A 16,670-nucleotide genomic window follows, 5' to 3' on the forward strand; every position below is an offset into this window, starting at 1 on the left:
TTATTTTATATTATATTTTTTGTTGCTGGAAACTAATTTGGGTTCACTTAAGACCAAAAAGACTTCATGATAGCTTTCTTTGCTTAATAACTTCCATTTTTTGCTTAACGACTGCTGTAAAAAGGGCGTAAATTAAAGCCCAGTCATGTGGTGATCTGCTTTACAGCCACCATAGTTTGCAACCAAAATTGTGGGCTCCATTGTCAAGGACTACCTGTAATTGTTCCTAATTCCACCTCAGTGCCTTGTATTTCAATTATAAAATGAGTTTGCGATCCACCTGAGCAAGCAAACAATAAGAGAACACCCATGGCAACAGTCTCCAAGACGCTTTGGTGTGCAATGGCATGTGTCAGCTGTAAATCTTGTGCAATTTACAGAAGGAAAGAAGAGAGGTTCAAAATGAACACAAGGAAATTGTTTTTAGTTACTGGAAAAATGCTCATTTCCTCTGGAATCCTAAGCCTCATTTTGGGGACGATTGCCTTTTTTCCTGTTTTTTCTTATAAACCAGGGTTTGTTGGATGGAGCGTTCGCATTGCTTCTCCCATCTGGAGCGGATCTTTGGTAGGCAGAATTGATAGATGTATCAGAAAGGATGTTAAGGTGTGGATTTAAGTGACTGGTTTAGAGGATAACTTAATATCTAAGTTATTAAAAGTTTATTATATCAATGCATTTGGAAATACCTGCCAAATATTTGAAGCTTCAGTATCATGGTTCTAGAATGCCGCTTTTCCTCAATACTAATAATATGCAACTGGAATGATTAATTTCTAGTGAAAATATGCAAAAGGGCTGATTAATTTCTAGTGAAAAAGTTATCCTAGGAATAAAAAGGGCCGTGAAAGCTTTTTTTTTTCCTTTCCTTTCTAAACCAGAGATGTGCAAATTCTTGATAAGCTTGGTTGCGGATTTCAGGGACTTCAAAAAGCTGTTCTGAAATGTAATTTGTAATGTGATAGTGGAGAGAAATTATGAAATGTAAACCGAAGAGTAACTTCATTAATCATATTTATTTTTCATAATTATACACATCAGATGAAATCAATTTCCATTTTTGCCTTGCTTTATCAAACAAATGCTTTAAAAAAAATGTAGCTCGGATCAATTGCAGCTCAAGGTCAAGAGAAAGGCAGTCACTTCTTCTCTGGGAGACTTTGCAAATAGTTGAAATACTGAAACAAAACCCATTAGATGAATACTTGTTCATGCGGATGATTAGTGGCTGAATCAGTGTAAACCTCTTTAAAAAGGTGAATGGTGTTGTGGACTATTGGCCATCGGCGCCTCCGGTAACTGAATCATAGAAGGCGGAAGAGTGGGAGTTGGGACCAGCATCAAGGCAATCAGAGAGCTCCAAGGGGGGGAAGCGGGAATGGTGCTGTCAGAGATAGAGACAGAGGTGGAGCCTGGGCAGTCATCAGACCTCCAGATGGAGAGGCAACAGCCCCCAGGCCCAGAGTGGATGATGAGGAAGAGGAGGAACAGCTGGGTCCTGTGCCTGATGCAGAAGGCAGAGGAGAGGAGAGCAGCTGGACGCTATGGGCCGGTCATCGAGATGGAAGAGCCACCCCTGCTAGCTAAGCCCCACCTTAGCTCTGGCGATAAAAGGCGGTGGCAGGGGAAACAAATAGGTGTGGCAGATGACTATTTGTCTCCCTGTTGGTCAGCCACTGATAGTCCGAACTTGTGAATCCTATCTGGAGCTTTATCAGAATTCTTTCGTGGAATCTGCGGTACTGAGAGTTGGCGCGCCTTCTGAGTGTGTGTGTGTGTGTGTGTGTGTGTGTGTGATGCTGGAAATGAGCGAGCGCACCTTCCAGGACTTCCTTTATGAGTGTGGGGAGAGAGAGGTTCCTGGTGTATTGGGGCCTTTTCATGAAGAAAGTGAGTGAGTGTCACTTTCCACAGGTACTTTGAGACTGTGTTAGCCTGCTGTGTGTGTGTGTAAGAGAGGCTCTTTGCCGGGGTTGCTGGCACTCCTAATAAAGGGAATATTTAGTTAAAAACAGCATGCCTGTCATGTTTGGGAGCCACGTCAGAACAAATAGAAATGATAGAACGAGAACTGCGAGAATTTGAAATTGCGCAACTTGTCAGACAAATCTAAACAACCTGTAACTTTCAAACACATAATTTCTGATCCAGAAACTTTAGTGTTTTTGTCATTGAACTTGAGATTGCTTGCAAATTTGTTTACAGGTAGTCCTCAGTTAACTATCAGAATATCATTGGTAAACAAGGTAGTTGTAAAGCGGAACTTCATGTGGACTGCATCACTTAATGACCACAATCCCAGCACTTGCTGTTTTGTTATTAAGCAAGGATTATAGTCGGTTAAGTGAGCTCACAAGCAGGCAGATAAGTGGATTCACAAAAGGCACAGGGTGAATAGTATAATGTGGTGCCAGTATTTCAAGGCTTGGGTACCAGGCTCAGTCTGTTTCAACGTTTGAATAGGCCAGGGGTGTCAAACTCAAGGCCCATGGGCTGGATCCAGCCCACGGGATGCTTAGATCTGGCCTGCAGGGCTGCCATCCCACTCCAGGGGAAGGTTACTGCAAAATCCCCATTTCCTTCTGATCAGCTGGGACTTGGGAAGCAGAGAATAGATGGGGGCGGGGCCAGTCAGAATTTTTACTACCGGTTCTCCGAACTACTCAAAATTTCCACTATCGGTTCTCCAGAACTGGTCAGAACCTGCTGAAACCCACCTCTCCCTCTGCCAGCAAAAAAGTGCTTTGCTGGCAGAGCACTTGGGCCACCACAGGTGCCCCCAACATGAGTGATGTTGAACTGGCCACACCCACACTGCCCCCCCCCCCACATGAGTTCAAACACAACCCTGAGGCGGCCCTCAATGAAATTGGGTTTGACACCCCTGATCTAGGCTCAGGGGAATTGAAGTTGAAACAACTCTTAAAAAATCAAGAATCAAAGCGTTTTCAGATTTCTTTTTCTTAGAACTTCATCCTAGAACCTAGCAAAGATACGAGCTTCCAAAAGGGCAAAGCAATGTACTGTGTGTAAAGCTATCAGTTTAATTCTTCTGATGGTCACAGTTATCTAGAAGAGGAACCTTATTTTATTGGCCTGTGATTTTTCTAGATATCAGGATAACATAGTCCTACCAAGAACTCTTACATGCTGTGAAAACCATGTGCCATACAGATAGTCCTTGACGTACGATCACAATGGAGCCCAACATTTCTGTTGTTAAGTGAAACATTTGTTAAATGAGTTTTGTCCCATTTTACGAACTTGCTTGCCACAGTTGTTATGCGAATCATCACAGTTGATAAGCTAGCAGCTTGGTTGCTAAGTGACTCTGGGTTCCCCATTGACTTTCCATGCCAAACGTTTTGCAAAGGATAATCACATGACCGTAGGACACAGCAAGGGTCATAAGTATGAACCAGTTGCCAGGCATCTGAATTTTGATCACATGATCATGGAGATGCTGCAAACATACGTGTGAAAAATGGCCATAAGTCACTTTTTTCAGTGCTGTTGTAACTTCGAATGGTCACTAAATGAACTGTTGTAAGTTGAGGACTACCTGTATTGCTTATTGACAGCAGAGATACTGACAATTGAGAATGCAACAGAAGAAACTAAGTTAGAGTCAATACTTTGATAAATATTCAGTATCCTTTATATGTACGCAGACTAAGAGTAGTCAATCATGTATGCTCATGAAAAATATTTTGCCTTTGCCTTTTGTAGCCTTATAAAATTTAGCATCTATAAGAGGGGATTCCAACCTGTGATCTTAGGGCCAAGTACATCCTGCTCCCCACGGTCTTGAGTATGTCTCTCTTTATTTCTATAGATGTTCCTGCCAAAATGTACTTTCAAGTTGACTGAACAGGAAAGCATTAAACACACAGGGAAGCACCGTAGAGGAAACATATTATATAGATTTTTATTTTCCTGGTTTTTTCAGGCTCTGTTTTGGCATTAAAATAGATCTGGTAACCCTAATGGATTATATTTAGCAGGAGAGATAAAAGATCTTTGTATAGCTTTGGATACACTGACCACAGTATCCTTTTAAAGTACTCAATAAATTGGAGGCCAGAAGTGGTGTGTCCTTTCACTCTCAGGACTGCTGAATAGAATAGAATAGAATAGAATAGAATAGAATAACAGAGTTGGAAGGGACCTTGAAGGTCTTCTAGTCCAACCCCCTGCTCAGGCAGGAAACCCTCTACCATTTCAGACAAATCGTTGTCCAATCTCTTTTAAAAACTTCCAGGTTTGGATCATTCACAACTTCTGGAGGCAAATTGTTCCACTGATTAAGTGTTCTAACTGTCAAGAAATTTCTGCTTAGTTCTAAGTTGCTTCTCCCCTTGATTAGTTTCCACCCATTGCTTCTTGTCCAACCCTCAAGTGCTTTGGAGAATAGCTTGACTCCCTCTTCTTTGTGGCAGCCCCTGAGATATTGGAATACTGCTATCGTGTCTCCCCTAGTCCTTCTTTTCATTAAACTAGACATACCGAGTTCCTGCAGCCATTCTTCATATGTTTTAGCCTCCAGTCCACTCCACTCTTCTCTGCACTCTTTCTAGAGTCTCAACATCTTTTTTACAATGTGGCAACCAAAACTGAATGCAGTATTCCAAGTGTGGCCTTACCAAGGCATTATAAAGTGGTATTAACACTTCATGTAATCTTGATTCTATCCCTCTGTTTATGCAACCTAGAACTGTGTTGGCTTTTTTGGCAGCTGCTGCACATTGCTGGCTCATATTTAAATAGTTGTCCACTAGGACTCCAAGATCCCTTTAAGGGTCAAGGGTTACCCTATACCAACTTTTGAATTCATTGAAAAAAAGATGGTAGAGCTCTTATGTCTATAGGCTCATTTCTGAAGTGTTTTCCTTAATTTCTAGCAATTGGGAACTGTAATTGCTTCGAACCAAATTAAATTAAACCTGCTATGACAGCTCCATAAGTAGAGCATAAATTACTGATATTATGCCTATATTATTAGCAGATTTATGTCAGTGGTGGGATTCAAGTAACTTAACAACCGGTTCTCTGCCCTAATGATTTCTTCCAACAACCAGTTCAACAAACTGCTCAGAAAGTTAACAACCGGTTCTCCCAAAGTGGTGTGAATTGGCTGAATCCCACTACTGATTTATGTGGGGATGAGGATTTTTTTAAATTGGGGAAGTGATGAAGATGTGGCATTTTTTTCAGAAATGAGGATGTAAGTACTTTAGAAGATATGGGTATTTTTTTAACAGAAAAAAACCACTCTGGGAAATATTAAAATGGAACTCCAACATCATGTCTATTTTGACCTAAGATGGTGAGGGAAGCACAGTTTGGGCTTCCAAAAAGTTCTTGAATCTTTCTGATGTTCTGTATAGATCAAAGTTCAAGAACATCATTGTGAGCAGCTTCTAGATAAGCCAAAGTGTTAACCAAAGTGTTGTTGGAGTTAGTAATGGCATAAAAAGCACATTCGTCCGCATTTTCTCTACTAGTTTCCTGAGAAAATTCCTTCAAGAACAGAATTTTGGAAGACACTGAACTTTATGATCGCAGTGTGATGAGGTGGACAGAAGCTATGTCAATATCCTGGCTTTTAATCTCTCCCAATGGTCTGCCATCACCCATATTCCCATTAAATTTCAAGGAAAAAGAAGATATCTTGAGAAAACTCTTCCAAGTCAGCTTTTCTGGAGAAACACTACTACAATTTTCAAGGAAAAATCCTACCATTGAAAGCCCTTGGGGAAAGACGAGAAGAAGAAATTCAAAGCAGATCTTTCCTAGTTAATGGGTTTTTAACTGCTGTTTTGTTTTTGCTACAAAGACACACCTATTGCACGTGTTTCCTAAGTAATTTCACTCCCTCAGGCAAAGAAGAATATGCTACCTAATCCCATATTTTATAATAGCCAAATTTAGTTCAGTAATTCTAATACGTTGGGGGGTATCTCCATTGTGCTTGAGAAATCAGACTGCTTAGGGGAACAGGAGAGACTGCTATCAGGCCTAAGGAACCAAGAACAACAATCTGGGTCCTCATTTTACCCACCTTGGAAGGATGGAAGGCTGAGTCAACCTTGAGCCTGGTGAGATTTGAACTACCAAATTGCAGTCAGTCAGCAGAAGTAGCCTGCAGTACCGCACTCCTGCACCACTGTGGCTCTTGACTACATCCTTCTCTAGCTCTTATTTTGACTCCACCTCTTTCCAAAGTGTTTTGTTGGAAGACCATCTTTTTATCCAGAAGTATGACCTGACCCCTTTCAAGGAACATTTGAACTACGGCTGGATTTGGTCCATAGACCATATACAGAAGTGGGGAACAATGTCCTCTTGATGACATGACTGGCTCAGGAATTCTGGGAGTTGAAGTCCACAAGTCATATAAGGGCCGTTTTTCCCCACTCTGGTCCAATGGAATGATCCAGAATACTTGAGGCAGAAATCTACGAAATAAAGATATGGCAGAATAATTAGGCAGCAATGGGAAGGGAGGCAGGATATTTAGACAGGAGTGGGACAGGAAGGAAGGGGTGGGAGTGGATGTCTGACAAGAAGATGGGAAGAACTTGAGAAGGAAAAACAAAACAGGTAAAACAGGAAGAGGCATATAAGCAAATAATCCATCATTTTAACAAGTCTGAAATTTCTGTATTGTTTTGAAATCTTCAGCCCTACTGTTGGCTGTAGCTGACCTGTAGCTTAGAGTGTTTTGCAAAAGATGAAAAGTAAAATGGCAGAACTTGAAAAAAAAGGACAAACAAAAGAACAAAAAAAAATCCGCAGAACTATACTTTCGCAATATTTGGGAGGAAAAGCAAGAGCGGCTTCTTGCCATGACACTGAATGCAATGTGGAAACTGATAATCCAATAGCTTAAACTCTCCTCCTGGAGCTGGCCCAGCAGCCATGAAATAATCTCCGTTCTGTTTCTCTTTGTTCCCTCCACCACATGTGTAAATGAGGGAGTCTGGGTTGGAAAGGCAGACGGTGAAAAAAGGCTTCCCAAATGTTCTTCTTCTGTTGTGTTATTTGTTCTGGCTAGAAACTCTGCAAGCATTATTTTTTTTTAACCTGATATATTTTGCCAACAGTCACTCATGACTCCAGATGTTTCTGCTTTTGTTCATGGGAACTTTTTCATGGTGTGGTAATGCCAAGATTATAATTTCAGGCTTTTATAAATTATCTACTCAAACTCTTATTTTAATGTTGCCGTAAAGACCACAAATGTGAACATCAAGATTTTTAGACTGTTGGAATGGAGCATGGGAGGGGGTGGGGAGGAAGGGGGGACTGGGCAGGGGGCAGGACGGGGAGGAAACCTAATAAAAAACTAAACGCCAAATCTATATTTATCTGAGTTCAAAAATATTATTGGGTAAATGAATTGAAGTTGGAACGAATGAATATTATATATAAGGGAATGTTACAGAAGGAATGTTAATAAATTTACTAATCACACCCCTCACAGTGGCTCAGGGGGCTTGGATGGAAGGAGTCACCTATGTATGAGTTGAGTGGTTCTATAAGTTTGGTTAATAACATAAATTTAAGAAAATAAAAATGGAATTCATCTCCGGGAGTTTTTGCTTCATCAGCACTTTTTGGAATGCTCAGGGAATCACACAAGTGTTACAAGTCACACGAGCAATCACGGAAGTAGCCATTAGGCAAAACATGTCAAGTGCAGGGAACCATGAATTGGGATACTGCTTTCTAGCCACTGCAAAACCCCTGGTGGTTCAGTGGTTAGTATGCAGTACTGCAGGCTAACTCTGCCCACAGTCTGGAGTCCTAGGCTGCACAGAGTTAGTACCTATTTATAATGCCTAGGCAGTGGTGAAATCCTCCGTGATTTGCCACCTGTTCGCTGCCCGCACATGCGTGATGTGTGCCAAATGCACACTGTGCACATGCGCATGCACAGTGCACGCCAAATTCATGCATGCGCATGTGCAGTGCATGCCAAATGCATGCTGCACAAATGCACATGCACAGTGCGCACCAAACACACGCCTCGTGTGGAGGCTTAAGAAGGTAAGTAGAAGAGCAAGGGCGGGGAACAGCTGTGCTGTGCAATTTAGATTCACTAGAAAGATTTCCTGTCGGAAATACCGGTTCGAATGGACCGGTAGATTTTTTTTTTTTTACTACCGGTTCTCCCGAACCGGTAGCTTTTATTACTACTGATTCGCCTGAACCGGTGTGAACCAGTAGCATTTCACCCCTGTGCCTAGGTAAGACTACACTTGGAATATTGCTTCCAGTTTTGGTTGCCACCATATAAAAAAGATATCTAGAACAGGGATGTCAAACTCAATTTTATTAAGGGCTGCATCAGGATTGTGTTTGACCTCAGGGCACCGAATGGGCATGGCTGGATGGGCATGGCCAGAGTCGGTGTGACCAGCTCGACATCCTGCAGCCCTCTGCCCATGAAAACAAGCTCTATTTTTGCTGCCAGAGGGCTTCAGGAGACTGTTACATCCCAAAATGAAGCTCATGCGTGGTCCTCCTGAGCTCTGTTTTTGCTGGTAGAGGCACCATGGGCAGGTCCATCTCTGTTTCCAAGCCAGCTCTAAGCACCCCATGGGCCAGATCCAGCCTGTGGACCTTGAGTTTGACACTCCTGTTTTAGAAATAGTACAGAAAAGAGCAACAAAGATGATTAGGGGATTGGAGGCTAAAAGATATGAAAACAGGTGCAGGAATTGGGTAGATCTAGTTTAATGAAAAGAAGGACTGAAGATGACATGATAGCAGTGTTCCAATATCTAAGAGGCTGCCACAAGGAAAAGGGGGTCAACCTACTCTTCAAAACACCTGAAGGCAGGATAAGAAACAATGGATGGAAACTAATCAAGGAGAGAACCAACCTAAAACTAAGGAGAAATGTCCTAGAACATCAGTGGAAAGACTTGCTTCCAGAAGTTGTGGATGTTCCAACACTGGAGGTTTTTAGGAAGAGATTGGGCAATAATTTGCCTGAAATGGTATAGAGTTTCCTGCCTGAGCAGGGCATTGGATTAGAAGACCTCCAAGATCCTTCCAACTCTGTTATTCTGTTACATATAGATATATACATCTATGTATACACATACACACACATCTTTAAAAAGATAATACATGTAGCCAGGGTTGAACTGTGGCATTCTTGATGTTCTCTGAGCTTGGTTAATTTCCTTGCAATTGTTTTATCACTGTATTAGGTAACATCATCATTGCTAGTGAATGTAGGGTTTGCTTCCTCTTTATACACTTGCCCTGCCAGTTTTTGTGAGGGTGTGATTTTCTCTTTGAAAGTTCCTGGATTAGGGTATTATTTTCTGCTTGATCGTTTGTCTGGTGTTAATCCCTGTTTATCCGGGTGTAGGCTGTGGAAAGGATATGTTTTGGTATTTTTGTTTTCTTGGCTTTTTTGCTGTAAATATGGTTTATCTCTATGTATATAGGTGATTTGTTTGAATGCCATGTTTCCAAGAATTTCCTAATGTTTTTGAATTTAGCTTGTTCAACAATTTCTCGGTTGAAATTAGGACTGAGTCTGTTCACGTGTTGTGAATTTAAGGAGTTTTCATTGTGCCATTTGACTGCTAGAAGGTGACATGGATGCCTCCTGCTAGTCTTCTGCTTAACATAATGGCTGTTACAGCCCTTGTACTTATCCCATCTCATCTCGTGCCAGAAATGGGACTAGAAAGAGCAATAGCAATAGCACTTAGACTTATATACCACTTCACAGTGCTTTACAGCCCTCTCTAAGCATAGAGTCAGCCTTGTGCCCCCAACAATCTGGATCCTCATTTTACCCACCTCAGAAGGATGGAAGTCTGAGTCAATCTTGAGCCTGGTGAGATTCAAAGTGCCAAATTGCAGTCAACAGAAGTAGCCTGCAGTACTGCATTCTAACCATTGTGCCGCTGTAACTTAAGAGGAAAATTATTAATTTAAATTTTAAAAGATTAAAACTTTAATAAAAAGATAAATTTATATAGATCTAGCCCAATGCCAGGCCACATTGATGGCTGAGATATTTCCAACCAGCAAGTCACTCTGTGTGAATGTCAGTCCCAGAGGGCACTGTATGTTATACACAACTGTGTTTTTTTCTTCTTGAGCTATTGGGTCTTTTAGTATGCTTAAGATGGTTTGGATGGCTTTAGTTGATAGTGTGTGCTATGGTAATGCCATGCAGTTGTAATAATCTATTGGTTGTTTCTGAGATGTTTTTGATACATGGCATATGATACATTTTCATAGCTTGTGTTGGTTGTGCTGTAGTGGTTTGTGTGGTCAGGCACTTTTTGATGCAAGTTGCATGGGTAGCCATTTTGTTGGAAGATATTGTATAGAAGTCTTATCTTTTGGAGATCTTTCTCTCTCTCTCTCTCTCTCTCCATCCACCCACTACCTACCTACCTACCTACCTACCTACCTACCTACCTACCTACCTACCTACCTACCTACCTACCGTGTTTCCCTGAAACTAAGACCGGGTCTTATATTAATTTTTGCTCCAAAAGACACATTAGGGCTTATTTTCTGGTTAGGTCTTATTTTGGGGGAAATATGATAGTAAATGCATCCATCTGGTTGACAACCTTAACTGGGGCTTCTTTTGGGGGTAGGGCTTATATTACAACTATCCTGAAAAATCATGCTAGGTCTTATTTTCCGGTTGGGTCATTTTCAGGGAAACAGGGTATCTATCTATCTATCTATCTATCTATCTATCTATCTATCTATCTATCTATCTATCTGTCTGTCTGTCTGTCTGTCTGTCTGTCTGTCTGTCTGTCTGTCTGTCTATCTATTTTCTTTCTTTCTTTCTTTCTTTCTTTCTTTCTTTCTTTCTTTCTTTCTTTCTTTCTTTCTTATTATCTAACTATCTAATTATCTAACTATCTAACTATCTAATCTCCTTTGCATATATTATATCTTGGGGAATGAACATGTATGCATACGAAGATATTTGGATTACATTTCTACTTTCAGCTGAATCCATCAGAAGCCACAACAGGTGCCCTCCTGAATCCTGATCCAAAATAATGTATGAAAACATCTTTGAAGCCAAGAGATGGATGGCAGCTTAAAGCTTAACCCTCTTAGTAAATTCATGAAAGGGATGAGATTTATACCAAGTGCTTTCAGGCTTTCACTCATAGCAACAGTTCAATAACTCCACACCAGCTTTCCTGAGTTCAGCTATCATTAAAAAAAAAACCCTGTTATTTTGTCTTCAAGGCTAACTCTTTATTCCAGAGAAGATGTAAGCAAATATTTCAAGTAGGTGAGCACGACTTCAGGGAGAGGGAGATATTCAATACAAGCAAGACTTCATCCTTTTGTAATGAAAGGACAATTTAATAAGCAATATCTGTCAACCCTGATCGCAGAAATAATATCACTGGCGTTAAAATAGAGTTCCTTTGCTTTCTGGAAAGTGGATAAAAGAAAGTTCTTACTGGTATGATTTTTGTTTCTGTGTACAAAAATCCCCAATGGCAGGGATATTTCCTACCAGCAAGTCATTCTGCATGTCGATCCCAGAGGGCACTGTATGTTATAGACCAGGGGTCTCCAACCTTGGCAACTTTAAGACTTGTGGACTTGAACTCCCAGAATTCCTCAGCCAGCAAAGCTCTGGGAGTTCAAGTCCACAAGTCTTAAAGTTGCCAAGGTGTGAGACCCCTGTTATAGATAACTCCTGTACAGTTCATTCCCTTTTTCTGGTAATGTAGATCATTGCAATGAATAAGAAAAACCAATATCCTTTCAGAATTTAGTCAGTCGCTGTCATTTTTAAAAATCCCATCACGTTTTCGGTCATCAGAGCCTAAATGCAAATAATGATGATTCTCTGCTTGTTCCCTACTGTCTACAGGGACAATCATTCTTGGTCATTTTTGACATTTTTGACATTTTGATAGCCTATGTAGGTTTTCATTAAAAGTAGAGCTGGACAACGCCAAGTGGTTATTGTGCCAAACTGATGTGCTGTTGCGTAGCTACTTTATCAAAGTAGAAATAAATATGACATTAAGATTGCCCAGAATAGCAAACACATATCTTCCCCTGCTTTATTCTTGGAAATATTATAAGAAAAATGGATGACATGATCCGTTTATCTTATAATATATACTGTATATATTATAAGCACTAAGCTCCATATTTTTAAGTATGAAGATGAAAATGTTGTGTACTCCCTTTTCGCAGCCTGGCTAATGAACTGAGATTGCATTCCCAGAATTCAACAATCTGACTGGTACTTACTTTAGTAAGGTTGCTCTTACTTTGAGAATTATATAAAAGGAGCATCATTTATCAAAACAATGAGCAAATGCATACTGTATATCTGCGAGCTTTCTCTCAGTGCATGGAGAAAATGGACAAATACCTTACTACTAGAGATAGCCTATGTAGGTTTTCATTAAAAGTAGAGCGCTCATTAAAAGTATAGAAATTATTATGTTGTATCCCTAACCTTCTTTATAATAAATAAGGGTAATTAGAGCTTTCGAATTCTTTTTTCACTGAATTAACTTTTTCCTGCCTGGAGCACAAAAAAGGAAATTTAACATATAGGACCAAGTTAAATTATAATCTCTCTTGTATCATCAATTGTTTTGAACCATACTATGGAATAGAATAGGGCTGGAAAGGACCTTAGAGGTCTTCTGGTCCAACACCCTGTTTAACCAGGTGACCCAATACCAATTCAGACAAGTGGCTGTCCTGTCTCCTCTAAAACCTCCAGTGATGAAGCACTTACAACTTCTAAAGGCAAGCTGTTCCACTGGTTAATTGTTCTCACTGTTAAGAAGTTTCTCCTTAATTCCAGGTAGCTTCTCTCCTTGATTAGTTTCCATCCATCTTGCCTGCTGGTGCTTTGAAAAATAAGTTGACTTCTTTGTGTGCAGCCCCTCAAATACTGGAATACTGCTATCATGTTCCCTCTAGTCCTTCTTTTCTCTAGACTAGCCCAGTGATGGTGAACCTTTTAGACACCGAGTGCCCAAACTGTGCACGCGCGCATGCCCAAACTAAAATGCGCAGCAGAGCCCCAAAGATCACCCAGCTAGCAGGAGGTGGGGCACCCCAACACTGGCAGCGCAGCAAGAGTTAAGATCACAGCCACACCTCTTTCATGAGTTTCTGTTTTGTCGTTTGCAGGCAGAGGTGGGTTTCAGCAGGTTCTGACCAGTTCTGGAAAACTGGTAGCGGAAATTTTGAATAGTTCCGAGAACCGGTAAACACCACCTCTGACTGGCCATCTATTCTCTGCCTCCCAAGTCCCAGCTGACTGGGAGGGAATGGGGATTTTGCAGTAAATGTCCCCTGGGTGACTGGGTGGGAATGTAGATTTCGCAGTCACACCCACCAAGCCACGCCCACCAAGCCAAGCCACACCCACCAAGCCACACCCACAGAACCAGTAGTAAAAAAAAATTTGAAACCCACCACTGTTTGCTGGAAAACAGAATCTCACAAAGGAAACGCCACAGAGCTCTGACCTGGAGTGATGGCCCATGCGCCAGCAGAGAGGTCCCTCGAGTGCCACTTCTGGGGACTAGCCAGTCCCAAATCCTGCAACCATTCTTCATATATTTTAGTCTCCAGGTTGATACTTTGCAATTACATTCATCCTCTTGGGAAATTAGCCGGCTAATTATTACTTTAACTATCCATAACCATTGTTTCCAGCTTAACCACCTTCTGATGGATGCAAATTTCAGAGAATCCTATTCCTTCATTCTTATTAAACCCATGATACAAAGATAGCGTGTGTCTTTGGAGATAAACTTAAACATTGGCCAGTCTTTTTCAAATTTGTGTATATCTAGAAGGGCTATAAATTTGTTGTTACATCCCTAGAGCAAAATTTTATAAAACTGAGTGGCTGCTGCTCCTGTTTTCTTATTTCATTCTCTATTTATCTTTCCATTTTGGGATTAGTAAAACCCCAGATTTAATGAATATTGAACATACTGAAAATTCATTTGCTCTCACTATTTTACACTGATGCAGGAATGTAGAACTAAAACTAATAGAATTTATGAGTCAGATCTGCAGGAGGTATGTGGTGAAGGGGAAAAATGCATGAATAAGCTATCACATGGTTCCTTACCACATGCTATCCCATTGGAATAATCACTGGGAATCGTTATAGACTTCAAATATCACCTCTATTTAATTATGGTTTAACAGGAACCTAGCTAAATCTGAGTACCAGAAAAAATATAAGACTTTTTCTTAAAAAAGAAGAAGAATTTCATTCCAAATCGCAAAGGTGCTTGGATGAGAAGCGAAACGTCCTCAAGGAAAACAAAGGAAGTTGCCTTTTGAAAAAGCAACTTTTGAGACAAACATGACCTGGATGACCGAGAATCTCCAAGGACATTTATAGCAAATCATTCCTGTGCATGATGTAGAAAGTTTTTCTGATGTTAGTAAATTTGCTTCCTTGTGCTATTTTTTTTTAAAAAGACTGTTCTGCAAAATATTTCAGAAAGAACAAAGGGACTGTTAATGTTGTTCACTTTATGATATAAATCCATATGTTTTCCCTTCTGTCTACAGGCTGTTATTGCAGGTGTCCTTATTACTCTGGCTGAGAAACAGCGGACCTCAAGATACCTGGTAAATTTATGTGGCTATTCCATGCGATTTCACATTCTAGACAGAATTAAACTAGCAAACTGTAGATACAAACTGGAAAAGTATGGGTTTTTTTTTCTGCCTTAGGCTATAGATCATAGAAATAATGTAAGATTTTGAGTATGCACAATTTAAAATATTCCGCCAGGTTTACAAAACTGGGCAAGAGCTGGAGATATTTATTTCCTGACTTGAAAGAACCAATAAAAGCCACATCAAACAAATAAATTTATTTTAAACAAAATAAATGTTTTGCTGCTTTTTTGATGCATAGGAAATGAATAAACGAGATACGCATTTGGAGGATATCAAGTAAACATAAAAATTCATCATAATATAATATAATATAATATAATATAATATAATATAATATAATATAATATAATATAATATAATATAATATAATATAATATAATATAATATAATATAATATAATATAATATAATATAATATAATATAATATAATATAATATAATAGGTTGGAAGACCTTAGAGGTCTTCTAGTCTAATACCCTAGTTAGGCAGGAAACCCTATACCACTTCAGACAAATGGTTATCCAACATCTTCTTAAAAACTTCCAGTGTTGAAGAATTTACAAGTTCTTGGAGTCAAGTTGTTCCACTGATTAATTGTTCTAACTGTCAGGAAGTTTCTCCTTAGTTCTAAGTTGCTTCTCTCCTTGATTAGTTTCCACCCATTGCTTCTTGTCCTGCCCTCAGGTGCTTTGGAGAATAGCTTCGCTCCCTCTTGTTTGTGGCAGCCCCTGAGATATTGGAACACTGCTATCGTGTCTTCCCTAATCCTTCTTTTCATTAAACTAGACATATCCAGTTCCTGCAACTATTCTTCATATGTTTTAGCCTCCAGTCCTCTAATCATCTTTGTTGCTCTTCTCTGCACTCTTTCTAGAGACTCCACATCCTTTCTACATCATGGCGACAAAAACTGAAAACAATATTCCAAGTGTGGCCTTACTAAGGCATTATAAAGTGGTATTAACACTTCACATGATCTTGATTCTATCCCTCTGTTTATGGAGCCCAGAACTGTGTTGGCTTTTTTGGTAGCTGCTCCACACTGCTGGCTCATATTTAAATGGTTGTCCACTAGGACTCCAAGATCCCTCTCACAATTACTACTATTGAGCAAGGTACCACATATACTGTACTTGTGCATTTGATTTTTCTTGCCTAAATGTAGAACCTTACTTTTTTCACCATTGAATTTCATTTTGTTAGATAGCACCCAAAAGTCATAGTTAGAATATGGGACTGTCAGCATCATAAAGTATCTACCAAAGCCTGTAAAAACCACTGAGGTCCTATTGCCAATTTTGGAGTCACATAATAACCTACTATTATTCCTCCTCCTTTGTGCTCTTGGCTGTTTATCTGCCTTTTCTGACTTAATAATGAAAAAAGCAAGACAAAGAAGCTATTAGTTAAAAAGAAGAAGACGAACCACTATTTGAACCCATTCCCTGGTCCATTCCAAGTCCAATTAAAAAAACTTGAAGAAAAGGAGATATTTCTGGTTTCTTGCATCAAATAAGTAGCCTCTAGACCCATGATGGCGAACCTACGGCATGCGTGCCATCACCAGCTGGTCTTTGCAGATGCTGAAGCGCCTGAAAACGGCCTGAAAAACAGCCAAACAACAGGCATCTGCATGCCTCATTTTTAAGTGATGCATTCTGTCCCTCATTTTGGAGGTGCTTCAGTGGTGAGTTGCTACCAGTTCACCCCAGATCGGGTAAACCAGTAATGGCGGTGGCGGGAGGCTCTGCCCACCTCCCCAGACACTTCTGCGCATGCACAGAGGTGTTGCCTGCGCAAGCACATGCACGAGTGAAACGGTAGCAAACTAAATTGAAACCTACTACTGAGTTGCTTCCTAAAATGGTTATCACCTTTTTCTGTGTTCCCAGGTATGGTTAAAAAAGTGAAGCTGGTGGCTGCAACAGTCTGATTGAAGCTGTACGGGGTGTGTGTGTGTG

At 40.3% G+C, this 16,670-nt stretch overlaps 1 protein-coding gene across 2 annotated transcripts in view; it reads left to right on the plus strand.

Moving 5' to 3' along the window:
• Window positions 1–396: 396 nt before the first annotated feature.
• TMEM212 (transmembrane protein 212) overlaps window positions 397–16,670 on the plus strand; it is a 103,082-nt gene continuing 86,808 nt past the window's right edge. The window contains exons 1-2 of one of the 2 annotated variants that reach the window (XM_058187260.1): window positions 397–567; window positions 14,596–14,655. In XM_058187260.1, coding sequence (XP_058043243.1) covers window positions 403–567; window positions 14,596–14,655 — 225 coding nt within the window. In that variant the 5' untranslated portion in view covers window positions 397–402. The remainder of the gene's footprint in view (window positions 568–14,595; window positions 14,656–16,670) is intronic. The other variant, XM_058187259.1, reaches the window with a different exon arrangement.

Source organism: Ahaetulla prasina, chromosome 6 (assembly GCF_028640845.1).
Source record: "Ahaetulla prasina isolate Xishuangbanna chromosome 6, ASM2864084v1, whole genome shotgun sequence".
NCBI classification, from domain to species: domain Eukaryota; kingdom Metazoa; phylum Chordata; class Lepidosauria; order Squamata; family Colubridae; genus Ahaetulla; species Ahaetulla prasina.